Source organism: Conger conger, chromosome 6 (genome assembly GCF_963514075.1).
Source record: "Conger conger chromosome 6, fConCon1.1, whole genome shotgun sequence".
Classification (NCBI taxonomy): domain Eukaryota; kingdom Metazoa; phylum Chordata; class Actinopteri; order Anguilliformes; family Congridae; genus Conger; species Conger conger.
This window is the reverse complement of record NC_083765.1, coordinates 45,316,757-45,333,083: the sequence shown is the minus strand read 5'-3', so window position 1 is coordinate 45,333,083 and position 16,327 is coordinate 45,316,757. Positions and strand designations below refer to the sequence as shown.

Below are 16,327 nucleotides of genomic sequence, written 5' to 3'. Positions count from 1 at the left end.
TGATGAAGATCCACTGGGATCGAAACGTTGTCTACAATAAAGGTGTAAGGAGTGTGCAGGCTTCCTTCTTCTCATCCAAACTAACATCTAAGCATTGGTGATTAGTCAACATATAGGCTACATAAACTATGTGTGTGCCACATAGGACTGGAATAAAAACAGTGTAAAATTTGGAGCAGCATCCAACCTGCTGCAATTTCCGACACATCAGAGACATTCCTGTTTTTGTCATCTCTGTCTTGAGTTCCACACACTGTGGAACAGGTAGAAGAAATGGTTACTGTCTGGGATTATCGAGGAGCGATATATTTTCACTGTCCTGTGCAAGTCTGCAAGAAGCTGAGGACGGAAAGCACTCATCTGTTCTGGCTCCAGTGTGTTGCACAATCTGAGAAGGAGGTGTCTGGCCAGTCGAAACCGACTCAAGAAATCAGCTCCGTCTTTGAATATGAATATGAATAAGGCATGTATTAATCTTCTATTAAAGAAATGTAAATCTAAATGTAATATAAATAGCGTCTAATGCTGCGTTCACATCATATCGGAATGACCAAATTACTACCGTCCTACTGGGAAAAACAGTCAACCTCTGATATTTAATGCGAGGCAAAAAACAAAACTCATAAACAAATGAAGCACCTCAGCCATGTGTCATGCCACTTCCATACCATGATGTTTCAGCTTGAACTCGCCATTATTGTTCGCTGTTTCTTTTGTGAGCGTGGCCAAATAAACCGGCTTGGTCTTTGAAGATGCATTCTGTCCGAAGTAGGCTACATGCCCCATACCGGTTTTATGGAATTTATAGAATTTAGAATTTATAGAACTCCACTTAGCATTAATTAATCAGGATTACCGGAATTAAACATCACCCATTTTAATTTTGGATCCTGTTGCGTTTTTATATGATATGAATAATTATAATATCCAGTATATTCAAATAATTTAGCCACTCTAAATCAAAATAAAATATGAATTAATGGAATAATAAAATAACAAAACAACCGTGTGCTTTCATTTCTGTGCACAATACCAACATCTGAGACCATTCGTGTTCTTTCTGCTCCTACGAAAAAACTGACATCCGAAAACTTTAATAAATCCCACATTATTTGTGGAAATGCAATTCTGAAGAATTTAGGGGCAATTTTTAGTTCGGCTCACGTTTGATAAATGAGGGCTGATAATAATCCTCCCTTCAGATTCAAATCCACATTCAAATGTGCTTTATTTGCCTGAAGCCCGTTTCTTGACCACCTGCATGAAGTAAACCTGTGTTGCAAAAGCACTGAGACACACAGTATGAATGACAAACCCCCTTATGAATAAAGTGCTTTGGTGCATCTTATTTTTGAATTGTAGTGTTTTTGGAATGTTTTTTCCCCAGAATGCAGTGTTCTAGAACTCCATGGCTTTCAGCCACCAGTAGCGATTGTGACATCAGCATGTTTGTGATCTCACACCCTGAAAGGTTAAACCAATCAAAACACTCCAGTGACTGCACATCAGTTAGTTAGTTCTAGAACCCTTAGTTTTAGAGTTCTGTACATTCTTTCTACAGCTACAGTGTATGCAATTTCTATCTTCTTCTCCCGCTGTGTCTTTATTATATTACATTCATTAGGCAGAAGCTCTTATCCAGAGTGAATGGCAATATAGGAGAAACATCAGAGTATTGACCTAATTAATATGAGCAGGAGTACAAAACCTGGCTAACAGAGAGTAGTGGGGCAACAGCACTAAAGCAATATTACTTGCTAACTACGCTAACCAACAGCCAAGATACTAATTTGCAGATTACATCCGTAACATGCACTAAGAAGAGAAACATAAAGCCATAAAAATCTAATCTAAAACCATAAAAGTTCCATAAACTAAATGAGTGTGAAAGGAGGGAGTGATATAAGGTGGGGATGGGAGGGGAACTGAGATGGAGTCTGTAGTGACGCATCTTCAGTCTGCATCAGAACATGGCCAAAGATATGGGGAGGGGATTTACCTCAGAATTGTGGAATTGAGAGATCTGGCCGGGGTGTGTAATGTCTGAAGGTTAATTTGAGAATTTCCAGTGAGAGTTGCCCTGTGGTGCAGTGAGGGCTTGCACCCAGGGTTTTAAACATTCGAAGTGTAGGTTCTATGGAATTTTCAAGTCTGTGTTCTAGAACTCCACTGCTTTCAGCATTAGAATGTTCAATTAAGAACATTCTGATCACATGTTTGTGACATCACACCTTTAAAAGGTTGAGCTTGTGACCCTCTCTCTCTCTCTCTCTCTCTCTCTCTCTCTCTCTCTCTCTCTCAGGTGACCTGTTCGGCGGTTCGCAGACTGACCCTGAGTCAGACCTGCTGCCCACACGCCTGCCCACAGAACGCCACAGCACCGTTCCCCTCCGTCACAGCCGGCACCCCCCCGGACACTACCCCTCCTACCCCAGCCAGTGAGGGGCGCTGTGGGCCCTCTTCCTTACCACCTCGTATCTCACCCTCTCCTCTTCACTGGAGCACAGGACTTCATTTCACCTTCCTGCCCCTACCCACCCTACCACAACCCCACCCCACTCTACCCCAAAAGCACCACCCCCCCTTGGGCCAGTGAGGGGGTGGAAGGATGCCAGGCAGTGGGGGGCAGGGTCTGAGGGAATGCCCCCCCCCCCCCCCCTTCTCGAAAGACGGGAGGAGCCAGGCCATGCAGCTGCCACATCTCCCAGCAAGACTACAACTCCCAGCAAGCCCCAGGGAGGAGCATACAGGAAGTCCTGAAGATGGAGAGGTCTGGAGCTGGAGGCTGACCCGGCGTAGTCGCATTGGCCACGTAGCCAGACGCTTTTGTTTATTCGTGACCCTTATCTGTGTGAATCTCTCTTGTGCATGCCCCGTCAGAGAGGAACGTCATGGCAAACGTGTGTGTGTGTGTGTTTGTGTGGGGGAAAGGAGGAAGGTTCCCTTGCGATGCCTCCTGTGGTTTGATTACCCCCGGACTGGTTTTGCTTTGGTCGTCATGGTCCCTTTAGGGTTGCCAGGCCGACCCGGACAGACTTCTCCACCTCCTCGTGTGAGCCGAGTCCCGTCGAGGGTCCGGAGACAGAGTCGCACCCCGCTGCAAGTCTTCAGCACACAAGAAAAACCTGTCGCTGGACAAACCACAGCCCACACGGTTCTGCAGCATGATTACAGTGTGGCTTGTAGCTCGCTTGAATCCCTTCGACACACACAAAAGTCTGTAAGCTAAGAGGGTTCTGTCTCTCCATTGAAAATAAATGCACAATTACCCATAATCGCACAGGCAAGTCTCAGTGCTTGAGGAAGACAGAGCTTCAGTAGCCATTCCCGGAAAAGAAGACGAAAGTCTGTCGTTTTCTTTCTCTTCCATCCCTCTCTCATTTTTTGTAGCTGACGGAGCAACTTGGACAAATCTCTGTCCTCACCTCAATTCTGAATTCTGCTCTGGGCAATCAGAATGACCGGCACTGAGTTTGTACAGCATTTGCAGAGAGGAGAGCAGCCATTGGTCGGACCACAGGCATGACTTTCCAGAGATTTTTACGTCTTGTTTTTCATTCATCCAATCAGAGGTCTTCTTCATTTAGTAATGGCAAAGTTCACTGGTGGGAGAGGTGGGTGTGGTTTCTTGAGTCTGCCTCTTTTTTTGGGAATGTTGAATCCTCTTCCCCGCTGTTTGTGAAAGATCTGGGAAAGAAACCAGGCCAGGACCGGAAGAGACAGATGAGAACGAGTGAAACTTCAGATGTCTTAATTTATCCTTTACAAAATAACCCACATCTGAATAAAACATCATGTATCTTAGGACTTTGTGTTCCTAAATGTTCATACGTTTCCTTTCCTAAAACTAATGTGATGGTGGTGATGATGATGAAGATGATAATGATTATAATAACTGTTATTTGTGGGTGTTTATTTCTTATTTTGCTCCATGATGTTTTTGTTCTGACAGTAATCTCGGTTACAGACCCGCGTGGTCTTGAAGTAACTTTTGCACTTAGAGTGATGACTTCAAACAATCTGTTTTAGACAACTCAGGAGAAAATAGTTCTTCTATCTGAGAGGTTGTTTTCTGAGTGTGAGCGATAGGCACGGAGCAAGCTGTGGTCGGCGGAATTCCCCAAGGTCGCGAGGTAGGGCAATGAAACCTTCCCCTTCATTTCTGTCCCGCCTGTCGAGCACAACCTCTAGGACGACCTTCACACCAAATAATTTCTTTAGGGCTAGGGAAGGTGTTCCACTCTGGCAGAGAGTGATCTTACCCGCCCAGGACCGCAACCGCTGGTCATGAACATCACGTCCCATAATGCACTGCCCACATCTTTTCCGCTCGTTAACCCTAGCTTGCCTTCACCAAACTGGAATTCATTTTCTGTATCGGAAGTTTATATATTGTGCTTTAGTATTGTATAGGGTGATAGGTTGTGGGAGGGTATTACTGACTGGCTAGTGAGGGATATTACTGAATGACTATTGTGATGGTATTGTGACTATTGGGAGGATATTACTGAACACCCTCCCAATGGGGGGTATCACTGAATGACTATTGGGAGGGTATTACTGAATGACTATTGGAAGGGTGTTACTGAATGACTATTGGAAGCAGTCTGGATGAGGTGCGGAATATAAGCTCTTCAAACGAAAGCTAGACGAACAGTGGTTTTGCCAATAAAGTTGACATTCCCGAATTACTTGCACCCTGCATAAGACTGAATGACTGGTAAAGGTATTACTGAATGACTATTGAGAAGGGTGTTACTGAATGACTATTGGAAGGGTGTTACTGAATTACTGGTAGGGGTATTACTAAATGACTATTGAGAGGTTATTATTGAATGACTAGTGGGAGGGTATTACTGAATGACTAGTGGGAGGGTGTTACTGAATGACTAGTGGGAAGGTGTTACTGAATGACTGGTAGGGGTATTACTGAATGGTTACTGGGAGGGTATTACTGAATGACTAGTGGGAAGTTATTTCTGATTGATGGACAGGGCTGATCTCTTTAAACTCAGCTCTCACTTCCTCATTCCCACTGTATTGTTTCTCATCACTCTCACATCCTTTTTTGAGGGACAGATCCTGCTGACATATTAACGTTTTATGTGATTGCACATAGAGTAAAAGGGATGAAGGGACCGTTTTGGGCACATAAGTCCATGAGCACATGCGGGGTTACATTGCTAAAGTGGGACTGTTGGTTTGTCCTGGATTACTGCAGCTGTGGATAGGTTTGGCTTGTGTTCAGCAAGGTCTGCTAGAGTGGAACACCTTTATGTCTAAGGCTAGTTATACAATGCTGGAATCTAATAAAGACCACACGTGTATGTATAATTTATTCCATGTTAACTTTAAGAAGGGCTAAGCTTTTGTTGAACATATCTCTTCCTTTAGTGTCATGTACAGCTATATAATCTGTTATATTGTTATATTGTTGGTGCCCATCGGGCCCAAATTTATTTCACACGGTGTGTTTGTGAGAGAGAGAGACTTTTGGGAAGGGAAGATTAGATTTCTGTCCTTTATGTATGCCATGAAAAGCTGCACACGTTGTGTAATGGTGGGGAAACGATGCCAGATGTTATATTGTTTATCCAGAAGTGTCTGTTGCTGAGCGTGTGAAGCAGGCCTTTGGGGGTTTGGGGGTGTGTGTGGGGGGGGGGCTTATTTCGGTTGAGTAGATGCGGTCTGAAGCTGTTCTGAAAAAAGACGCAGCTACATTGAATGTGGTCATGTTCAGGAACGGGGCTACTGGTGTGTTTTTCTGAAGGAGAGTTGTTCTGCATGTTCTGGCAGAAGGCCCGGAAGGTTCCGTAGTGGATATTTCATTGACATCCCCCCACGGGCACCCTGGTGATCTCCCCTGACCTCACTGCTGGTGACTCATCGATGGGTTATCTTTTCTCTCTCGCCTCAAACTTGAATTTCTGCCTTAAGACAATAGTTTTTGTGTTGTTGCTCATAACCTCTCGTCGTATCTCAGTGCAGCCAGAGCAGAAAGAGCAGACGGTGACCCATTCACTTTGAGGTTTGATACTCCTTTTGACATTTCTGGGTGGGGAAGAGTTTTTAGAGATTGGTTCAGAGATGAGGTACATGAATGTGACTGCGTGGGTCTGTTTTACTCCAATAAAGGGACCAATAAGCTTTGTTTCTGGTGGGAAGTCTGAACGTGTAACACCAGGAAGTGACATCACAGCTTTTATCTAAGCACTGTGGTTTTGTCGACGCGGTGTTGAAGTACAGTAACACTTTCACGTGAACTTTTGTCCATTTGTCTTTAAACTTGATTGTAAAATTGACCTTAGGTTGAAATAAAAACATTGGACTTATGTTTGTTTCTCTATGCACGTTCTCCAGTTCAGTTTGGTATGCAGGTCTGAAACAAGGGTTTCATGGGGGGAGCTTACCGTCCATGTTAATCTTTGATGGTTTGGACAAAGGACATTTTCAGCATTTGCTGTCTTTGTGTATCTACGACCTGTTTTTTAGTGTCACCGTTTTTAGCATCTCTGCACTCTATCGCCATTTGAGCACTCTCCGTAGATGAGCCTGTTACACAACACATCGTAATAATATTAGAATACAATTATCACATTAAAATGTTGCTGCAGCATCGAGAGGTTTGTTTGGCACTGAACAGGTCTGTCCAAACCAGTGCTCTTGTCATACAGATGGGGTTATGTGCACTCTATATCCCATTACATTATTGTCACATACATGATTTGAAATAGGGGTTCGTTTCTCTGAATTTTAAAGCAAAATGGGGTATCCATTTTGCGAAATAGAACAAACGCTCAACATTAGTGAAAAGAGGGTAAATGCTTTATTAAGTGTTAGAACTGCTTGAAATGTACATTTTGATTTCAGTAGGCTTACTTGATCACCAAAGGCATACAGTGATAGACTCCACATGTAACTGTTATCTTGAGAATACCATATGCAAGTCATTAGTATGACCTCTGACCTACAGGATCTGTCTTGGTAATTTCTAAGCAGTTTTACAAATGAGAACAATGAAAGCACCGCTCAAAAAAGCTGAAATGTTAAATGGTTTGAGAATCCCATATGAGAGCATAAAAATAATTGAAAAAATAAAGTCCATTCTCACAGTTTATTTGTTTAACTGTTTAATTGTTCATGGTATTTCCCCTCAACGAATCACATTCATTTTCAAGGTGCCAGTGCTACTGCTATTTATGGAATCGGCCCCCTCCACCACTTATACTACCCGTGACATAAAAGAAACCTTGTCCGAGAAAAATAGGAGAACAAGGAGAAGGAAAATGTTTGTTTTTGTTTTATTTTTCCAGCTTTTATAGGGTGAGAGGCACCGTATGGCATGAGAACTGAACCCAGTAGAGGCAGAAACACAACTGGCCAATAGCACTGACGATCTGACCGTAGTTCTGCTCTGAGCATGTTGCCGTGGAGACCACCTTGCATGAATTCTGTTCTGAAACGCCATGTGTGTCCTGTAATGTTTGTGGTACAACATTTTGCAGTTTTACAAATTCAAGAAAAAAAAAAAGAAAATGATTTTACAATAAAAACAATGAATTTTATATCAGTGGTCTGGTTTCATCTCATTGTGTGAACCTAGGCAGCATTTGGAATTACCATTCATTCAGCAACAAACACTCAAACCACAACACTGTTTATCCCACCCCTTCTCTGTGTAACGCGCCGACGTTGAAACGCCATTGGCTTTGCCAATTAGAACCAATTTGTAGCACTGATCTTGAATTATTGTACAGCTATACAATGTTTTGGGACAGAGTGTTGGCCCATCAACTGCATATTTTAAATCCAAACTTAAGGACTATAACCACTGGCAGAGGGTGAGTCAACATGTCGGTGAGACTTTTCAATGATAGGAAGGGATTTACAATGGTCTTGTAACAAATAATAAAGCTGAAAAAGGCCTAAAAAATATCTTAAAAAAAAAAAATCTGAATTCAGTCTAGGACTTGGCTTAATGAGTGTGTGTGAAACTGGCCCCTAATGCTCTTAATTTAAATTTCTGCCAATGTATTTCTATCGTTCTGAAACAATATTGTTTTAAGCTTATTACCGCTGCAGGAAAATGAGTCGGTTTGACAGACACAGATTGTCCTGGACTGAAGTATATTTTGTATTGAGACTCTCCAATCAAAATTGAATTCAGCTGACGACGATGCCTAATCTGTGTCTGTGAAACGGGACCAATTTCAATCTTGAATATGAGGGAGTACAGACTCCCCAAATGTTGCCGAGAGCTCCCAAACCCAAGGATAATTGAAAAATTCCAGTTGAAGATTTGCTTAGTAAGTCTATCATTTGAGTAACTTTTAAGTCTGGATAGTTATATTTCAGTTGTATATATTTTTGGTACGTTCCCTATTGTTGACGGAGGCACTTGCGACCCTGTCTGTGGTGGTGGTTACTGTTGACAGCATGGTCCCGGGGGATTCCTTCGGCCGGCGGTGGAGAGTGAAATAGCGCACGCACACAAAGACACCTGTGAGGGGAGGGAGACAAAGGGAGAATACACTCACCCAGCACTTTATTAGGAACATTTTTACTTTATTACACCTACTTATTCATGCGATTATCTAATGGGCCAATTGTGTGGCAGCAGTGCAGTGCATACATTCATGTAGATACGGTTCAGAAGCTTCAGTTAATGTTCACATAATCCAATTGGGAAATTGGGAAAAAATGTGATCTAAGTGGAATGATTGTTGGTGGCAGACAGGGTGGTTTGAGTATCTCTGAAGCTGCTGATCTCCTGGGATTTTCACACACACCAGTCTGTAGAGTTTGCAAAGAATGGTGCAAAAAACAAAACAAAAATCCAGTGACCAGCAGTTCTGAAGAAACATCTTAATGAGAGACATCAGAGGAGAATGGCCAGGTCAAAGCTGACAGGAAGGTGACAGTAACACAAATAACCACACATTACAACAGTGGTATGCAGAAGAGCATCTCTGAACATACAAGGCATCATAATTCTTAGTGGATAGGCTACAGCAGTAGAAGTCTAATAAAGTCTAATACAGTCAGGTCCATAAATATTGGGACATCGACACAATTCTTTTTGGCTCTATACACCACCACAATGAATTTGAAATGAAACAAACAAGATGTGCTTTAACTGCAGACTTCCAGGTTTAAATTGAGGGTATTTACATCCAAATCAGGTGAATGGTGTTGGAATTACAACAGTTTGCATATGTGCCTCCCACTTTTTAAGGGACCAAAAGTAATGGGACAAACTAACAATCATAAATCAAACTTTCACTTTTTAGAACTTGGTTGCAAATCCTTTGCAGTCAATTACAGCCTGAAGTCTGGAACGCATAGACATCACCAGACGCTGGGTTTCATCCTCTACTGCAACTGTCTTCAGTTCCTGCTTGTTCTTGGGGCATTTTCCCTTCAGTTTTGTCTTCAGCAAGTGAAATGCATGTTCAATCGGATTCAGGTCGGGTGATTGACTTGGCCATTGCATAACATTCCACTTCTTTGCCTTAAAAAAACTCTTCGGTTGCTTTCGCAGTATGCTTCGGGTCATTGTCCATCTGCACTGTGAAGCACCGTCCAATGAGTTCTGAAGCATTTGGCTGAATATGAGCAGATAATATTGCCCGAAACACTTCAGAATTCATCCTGCTGCTTTTGGCAGTAGTCACATCATCAATAAATACATGGGAACCAGTTCCATTGGCAGCCATACATGCCCACGCCATGACACTACCACCACCATGCTTCACTGATGAGGTGGTATGTTTTGGATCATGAGCAGTTCCTTTCCTTCTACATGCTCTTCTCTTCCCATCACTCTGGTCCAAGTTGATCTTTGTCTCATCTGTCCATAGGATGTGGTTCCAGAACTGTAAAGGCTTTTTTAGATGTTGTTTGGCAAACTCTAATCTGGTCTTCCTGTTTTTGAGGCTCACCAATGGTTTACATCTTGTGGTGAATCCTCTGTATTCACTCTGGTGAAGTCTTCTCTTGATTGTTGACTTTGACACACATACACCTACCTCCTGGAGAGTGTTCTTGATCTGGCCAACTGTTGTGAAGGGGTTTTTCTTCACCAGGGAAATAATTATTCTGTCATCCACCACAGTTGTTTTCCATGGTTTTCCGGGTCTTTTGGTGTTGCTGAGCTCACCGGTGCGTTCTTTCTTTTTAAGAATGTACCAAACAGTTGATTTGGCCACACCTAATGTTTTTGCTATCTCTCTGATGGGTTTGTTTTGATTTTTCAGCCTAATGATGGCTTGCTTCACTGATAGTGACAGCTCTTTGGATCTCATATTGAGAGTTGACAGCAACAGATTCCAAATGCAAATAGCACACTTTAAATGAACTCTAGACCTTTTATCTGCTCCTTGTAAATGAGATAATGAGGGAATAACACACACCTGGCCATGGAACAGCTGAGCAGCCAATTGTCCCATTACTTTTGGACCCTTAAAAAGTGGGATGCACATATACAAACTGTTGTAATTCCTACACCGTTCACCTGATTTGGATGTAAATACCCTCAAATTAAAGCTGAAAATCTGCAGTTAAAAGATATCATTTCAAATCCATTGTGATGGTGTATAGAGCCAAAAAGAGGAGAATTGTGTCGATGTCCCAATATTTATGGACCTGACTGTAAATACCTGAAGTGCTCTCAAAGACACGGACATACAGCACCAGTTAAGCGCAGAAATTTGCCTCCCGTTTAAAAATTGAGTGTCCGAGCATCTCTGACCATCACACAAAGCTCACGTGTCTGCCATTTTGAACATGTCTGTTCCTCTTCTATTCGTTACTCTGTTAAGCGTCTTCTCTAAAAAGTGTTATACAGAATTGAACGTGAGGACTGATTGCTATGTTGGAATTGCGCTCCTAGATTTGCAGTTTAAAATAACAGGCCATTCAGCCCAGCAATGCTTGCCTTTTCCTACTAAGTGTACCTACTGCTTAGTTTGCCTAAAAGCTAAATAGTATCTAGCACCATATCAAGCCTGGTCTTGAAAACCCCCAGTGTTTCTGCCTCCACTAAGTGTCCTGGCAAGCTATTCCACACAGAGACCAATCGCTGTGTGAAGAAAATACTTACTAATATCAATGTGGAATTTATCCTTTGCCAATTTCCATTTGTGCCCTCTCGTTCTGCTAACGGAACTTACCCTGAAGAATCGATCAGATTTTAATTGGAAGAAATAGCCTTTTCAGGCAGAGTTATGCTGTGAGTTCGGCTGAATAAATCACTGTCGTCAGCCGAACAGCTAAGAATCAGAAAAGTCTTCTCACCTGCACTGACATCAAATACTGTCTTCAAAAGGGACCTCCAGCCAGATTTTTATCATTTTTTAAGCATGAAAGCATGAAATATGCTTCTTGAGTGATAGCACATTTTTCCCATAATCCAGGCTAGTGGTAACAAACCAACCCACTAACAAAGCACAGGGTTGGGGTTGGAGTGAAAACCTATAGGACGGTAGATCTCCAGGAACAGGGTTGGGCACCCCTGTTCTAGCTGTTGAATGAGGTGTGCTTTGTTAGGTTTGGAGTGAAACCTTTTGAACCGTAGATCTCCAGGAGCAGGGCTGGGCTGCCCTGCTCTAGTTGGGTACCCCTGCTTCAGATCATGCAGTACCATGGAAGAGCTAGCGTTTAGTTGGATGACCTTTTACTGGTAACTTACAACCTATAAGTACCTGTCATGTCACTGGGAGGAGCCAGTTTGAAGGTAACCATAGATAGACCGGCCAGGTTAAACCCACCCACTGGAAGAAACCATCTGTTTCCTTCCACAGTAGACAAGTCAAAACAAGCTAATGACACAGGCTAGGCTCAACCTTTCCATACCTATGCAGTTGTCTAGATTTAAGCCTAGGCTCTTGTGGTGAATTTTTGGTTTGTCCCGGGGCCTGTTCACTGTTCATCAAAGCAAGAATACCCAGTCTGCTGGATAATGGCACTGAGCAAAACCCGTTCCAAATCCGGAACATGGACTGAAGTCAAAAACAGCTGTTCCAGGTTTTTACTTTGTGCAGTTATGCAGCTAACTTGGTAATCCTGCTTTGTGGAACAGGCAACCCTGGGCCTGCTTGTGTGGGACGGCCTGTATTTACCATGGAGGGAGTTAAGGATGCAGAATATGTAGAAGATGACTTCCTTCAGAGGGCTGACCGGGAAGAGCAGCACCCCCCAGGACAGCCCCAGAAGCCAGGAGACCCCCATCAGGCTGAATATGTCCTTCCGGGTGATGTGCCGCTCCTGCTGGGCGGGGCTTAGCCTCCGCGCACGCACAACATGCACAGTCACTGCCACGAACACCAGCAGGTTCAGCAGGACCACCAGGGCAAAGAAGCTGAAGGTGATGCTGAGCAGTACCGATTCAGGCAGGTAACACCTGGAGAGACATGGAACAGTGTTAGTCAGGTAACACCTGGAGAGACATAGAACAGTGTTATTCAGGTAACACCTGTAGAGATATAGACCAGAGAGACATATAACAGGTAACACCTGGAGAGACATAGAACAGTGTTAGTCAGGTAACACCTGTTGAGATATAGAACGGTGTTCGTCAGGTAACACCTGTAGAGACATAGACCAGTGTTCATCAGGTAACACCTGGAGAGACATCGAACAGGTAACACCTGGAGAGACATAGCACAGTGTTAGTCAGGTAACACCTGGAGAAACATAGAACAGTGTTAGTCAGGTAACACCTGGAGAGACATAGAACAGTGTTAGTCAGGTAACACCTGTAGAGACATAGAACAGTGTTAGTCAGGTAACACCTGGAGAGACATAGAACAGGTAACACCTGTAGAGACATAGAACAGTGTTAGTCAGGTAACACCTGTAGAGATATAGAACAGTGTTAGTCAGGTAACACCTGGAGAGACAGAAAAGCAGTAACTTAAAGTTTATATATAGCTAACCATGGCAGGCTCAAGCTAAGACTATTCTGTGCTTTGTTAAAATTCTGTTTATTTTTTCAATATTTATGAAATTACCTATCCATTTTAAGTGATTTCCTAGCTTCACCCTTTATTTATTTTGGACTTTTGAGAATTTGTCCTAGAGGCACATTTCTGTCATCTACTGCGTTGTAAATGCTACATCTCCCTTGTGTATTTGGCAACTTGTATCAGGTTTGTAGAACACCAGACCCAGAAGCGAGACTAAGGAGTAGATCTTTTTAAAAGTCTTTATTTAAATAAAGGCAGTTCAGACAGGCAGGGTTCAATAGTCAGAAAATGGGAATTGCAGGGAATAGGCAGTTTGTTATAAAGTGTCAAGAAAAAGGGTCAATGCTCCGGCAAACAGGAACAACAAGGATAATCCAAAATGGGGTTATGGTCACAGGTTGGGATAACAAGCGGACAAATCAGACAGAAACAGAATCCAAAGAACAAAATCGAAAAACAAAAACAGGTCGATACATAGCGGTTCAAAACTAGACAGACAAAATAAGCAGAATGTGGAAGTCGAAAACAGAACAGGTCAAACCGGGTATCAATCAGGGATAACCTGTGGAGAGTATGGAATGAACACATAACAATCTGGCGATGAGACATACAAAGAGAAGGGTTTTTATAAGACAGGTAACAAGAGGGAATGGCAATCAGATGTGGGAAACAATCAGGAAGTGAAATGCAGGTGAAACAAATAACATAGAATGAATGAACTGACAGGGTGACTGCGGTGTGCACAGAGGGTACTAAAACATGGAAACACTAAGCACATAGACAAAGGACTAGACAATGAAAAACACAGAACCTGACAACTTGGACATTATAAAATGTTTGTCATGTTTCAGGTCTGTCTTGCTATGTTTTATGTTTATTCATTTTGTCTTAGTCACGTATTGCCTTTTCATGTATTATGTTAGTCTAGGTTCGTCATGTTGTTTAGTTTATTTCTTGTTACGATTTATTTTCTCGTCATGTCTAGTTATGTTTCGTTACAATTATATTACCTTATTATGTTGAGTGGTTATCATCTTAGTTTCATTTTGTGTTATGTTTTGATTTATGTTTATTGTTACGGAGACTGGTTACTGTTTAAACATACACTTTTACTTTCCGCAAACCTTGCGTTCCGCCTTTTCTCTCTCTCTTTCTGTCATTCACTCCCTAATTGTTTCCATTTGTCTATTTACTAAAACTACTAACGCTAGATCAGGATTGGGTAGAAACTAACAAACTAATCATGTGTTCATGTCACCTTACGTTTCTTGTGCATGTCATTTACTAATTTACTAATGCTAGGGCAGGATAGGTTTATTACTAACGATTACTAATTACCTTGTTAAACTTGTCATCCATCGCACCTGTTTTCCATTTCCTTGCTACGCTCTAACTAATTGTCTACACCTGTCTACACCTGCATTTATATCCCAGTCGCGCTACTGTTCACTGCGAAATTGTCTGCCTCTAGTTTACTACGCAACTACTACTACTTGAGCATTATTACTGATTGATTCACGTTAAGATCCAAGCCTGTTTTACCGACTATTGTTTATTGATTTCTGTTTCGTTGACCATCGTTTGTTTTTTGACCACGTCTTCGCCTACCGTTTTTGTACCTTTGCCTCGCTGATTGTTTCATGGTTTCGACTTCCGCATCGCCCTCGACTACGACTCTGCCTGTACTTCTGCCCCGCTGACAGCTCTCCTGCTACGGGACCTTCCTGCACGTCTACCGACTACGAGTTTGCCTCTTCCCTCGGCACCGTGCTTTTTGTTTGTTTAGTGTTTGTTTGGCTGGATCTATGTGTATGGACTTTGCTTGTTTTGACTACGCTCCTGGGATTCGTCCCGAATAAAGCCCTGACGGGACTTTATCGAACCATTGTTTCTGAGTTGTGCATTTTGGGTCCAACCCCCACGCACCTGTCTAACAATTTCGCCACAATGGACCCTGCTGACTCTACTGCCATGTTCCACGCCCTCCAGGAACAAGGAGCCATCGTCCGGCAGCATTCACAAGGAATCTCCGAGCTTCACCTGGAGATTCGTGAACTGTGTGCGGAGATGATGAGGCTCGCCGTCGCGGTCCTGCCACAACCATGGGAGGAGCCTACCCACCCACCCACATCCCCAGCGTTCAACCCCATGGAAACCTGGCAATTCCGGGAGCCCCAGCAACCCCCCCCGGAGAGGTTCGGTGGAGAACCTGAGAGGTGCAAGGCTTTCCTACTCCAATGTGACTTCGTATTCAAGCAACAGCCCCAGACCTGCAACAGCGACGACCGTTGGATAGGCTATGTGATGGACTGCTGAAGGGGAGGGCATTGGACTGGGCTACTGCGGTGTGGACCGGGGGGTTCATTCCCTCCTCGTTACCAGGTCTTCGTCAAGGAGATTCGGAAGGTCTTCCAACACGCATCCAGTGACCAGGAGCAATCCCAGAGACTGATTGCATCGACTTCCACACCCTCACGGCGGCTACTAGTTGGAACGATGCGGCGTTGACGAATCTCTTCCTGGCCAGCCTGAGTGAGACGCTCCAGGACGAGTTGGCGTGACTGGATCCCATCACCCAGTTCAACCAGCTCGTGCGCACCACGATCCGCCTGGACAACCGTGCCAGACAACGTCGTGCGGAGAGACCGATCCTCCCCGGCAACCCGTACCCCAGGCAGGGGCCAAGTCTTCGACTGGAGGAGCAGCAGTCTGAGCGATCCGAACCCATGGACCTGTCCCGGGCCGGTACGAGGATCTCTACCGAAGAACGAGCACGCCGCAGAACCGCAGATTGTTCATCAAGGCGGAGAAGTGCGTCTTCCACTCTGACACAGTTGAGTTCCTTGGATTCATCCTTGAGAGGGGACGGATCAGGGCGGATCCCAAGAAGATTCTGGCGGTCACTGACTGGCCCACACCCACCTCACGTAAGCAACTCCAGCGCTTCTTGGGATTCGCCAACTTCTACCGAAGGTTCATCCGATCCTATAGTCAAGTGGTCTCCCCTCTAACCAAGCTCACGTCCCCTGCGGTGCCATTCCGGTGGAGCCCCGAAGCTGAGACGGCCTTCACCAAGGTCAAGAGACTGTTCTCTTCCGCTCCGATCCTGGTTCACCCCGACCCCACCCGCCAGTTTGTGGTTGAGACGGATGCTTCCGACTCGGGGGTGGGAGCTGTGCTCTCTCAGGTGGCGGCCGCGGACAACCGACTACACCCCTGCGCCTTCTTCTCCAAGAAGCTGTCCCCGACGGAGAGGAATTATGATGTCGGAAATCGCGAACTGCTGGCAGTCAAACTGGCGCTGGAGAAGTGGAGACATTGGCTGGAGGGTGCCGAGAAGCCGTTCATCGTTTGGACTGACC

At 44.0% G+C, this 16,327-nt stretch overlaps 2 protein-coding genes across 2 annotated transcripts in view; one reads left to right on the top strand and one right to left on the bottom strand.

The window, feature by feature from the left end:
• Window positions 1-5,624, top strand: part of LOC133130070 (docking protein 4-like) — a 13,365-nt gene extending 7,741 nt beyond the window's left edge. Inside the window, exon 4 of the mRNA XM_061244314.1 lies at window positions 2,303-5,624. Coding sequence (XP_061100298.1) covers window positions 2,303-2,442 — 140 coding nt within the window. The 3' untranslated portion in view covers window positions 2,443-5,624. The remainder of the gene's footprint in view (window positions 1-2,302) is intronic.
• A 1,205-nt stretch (window positions 5,625-6,829) lies between these two features.
• LOC133130073 (adhesion G protein-coupled receptor G3-like) overlaps window positions 6,830-16,327 on the bottom strand; it is a 23,418-nt gene continuing 13,920 nt past the window's right edge. Inside the window, exons 11-12 of the mRNA XM_061244318.1 lie at window positions 12,120-12,400; window positions 6,830-8,500 (exon numbers count right to left, since the gene is read on the bottom strand). Of these exons, the coding sequence (XP_061100302.1) occupies window positions 8,352-8,500; window positions 12,120-12,400 (430 nt within the window). The 3' untranslated portion in view covers window positions 6,830-8,351. The remainder of the gene's footprint in view (window positions 8,501-12,119; window positions 12,401-16,327) is intronic.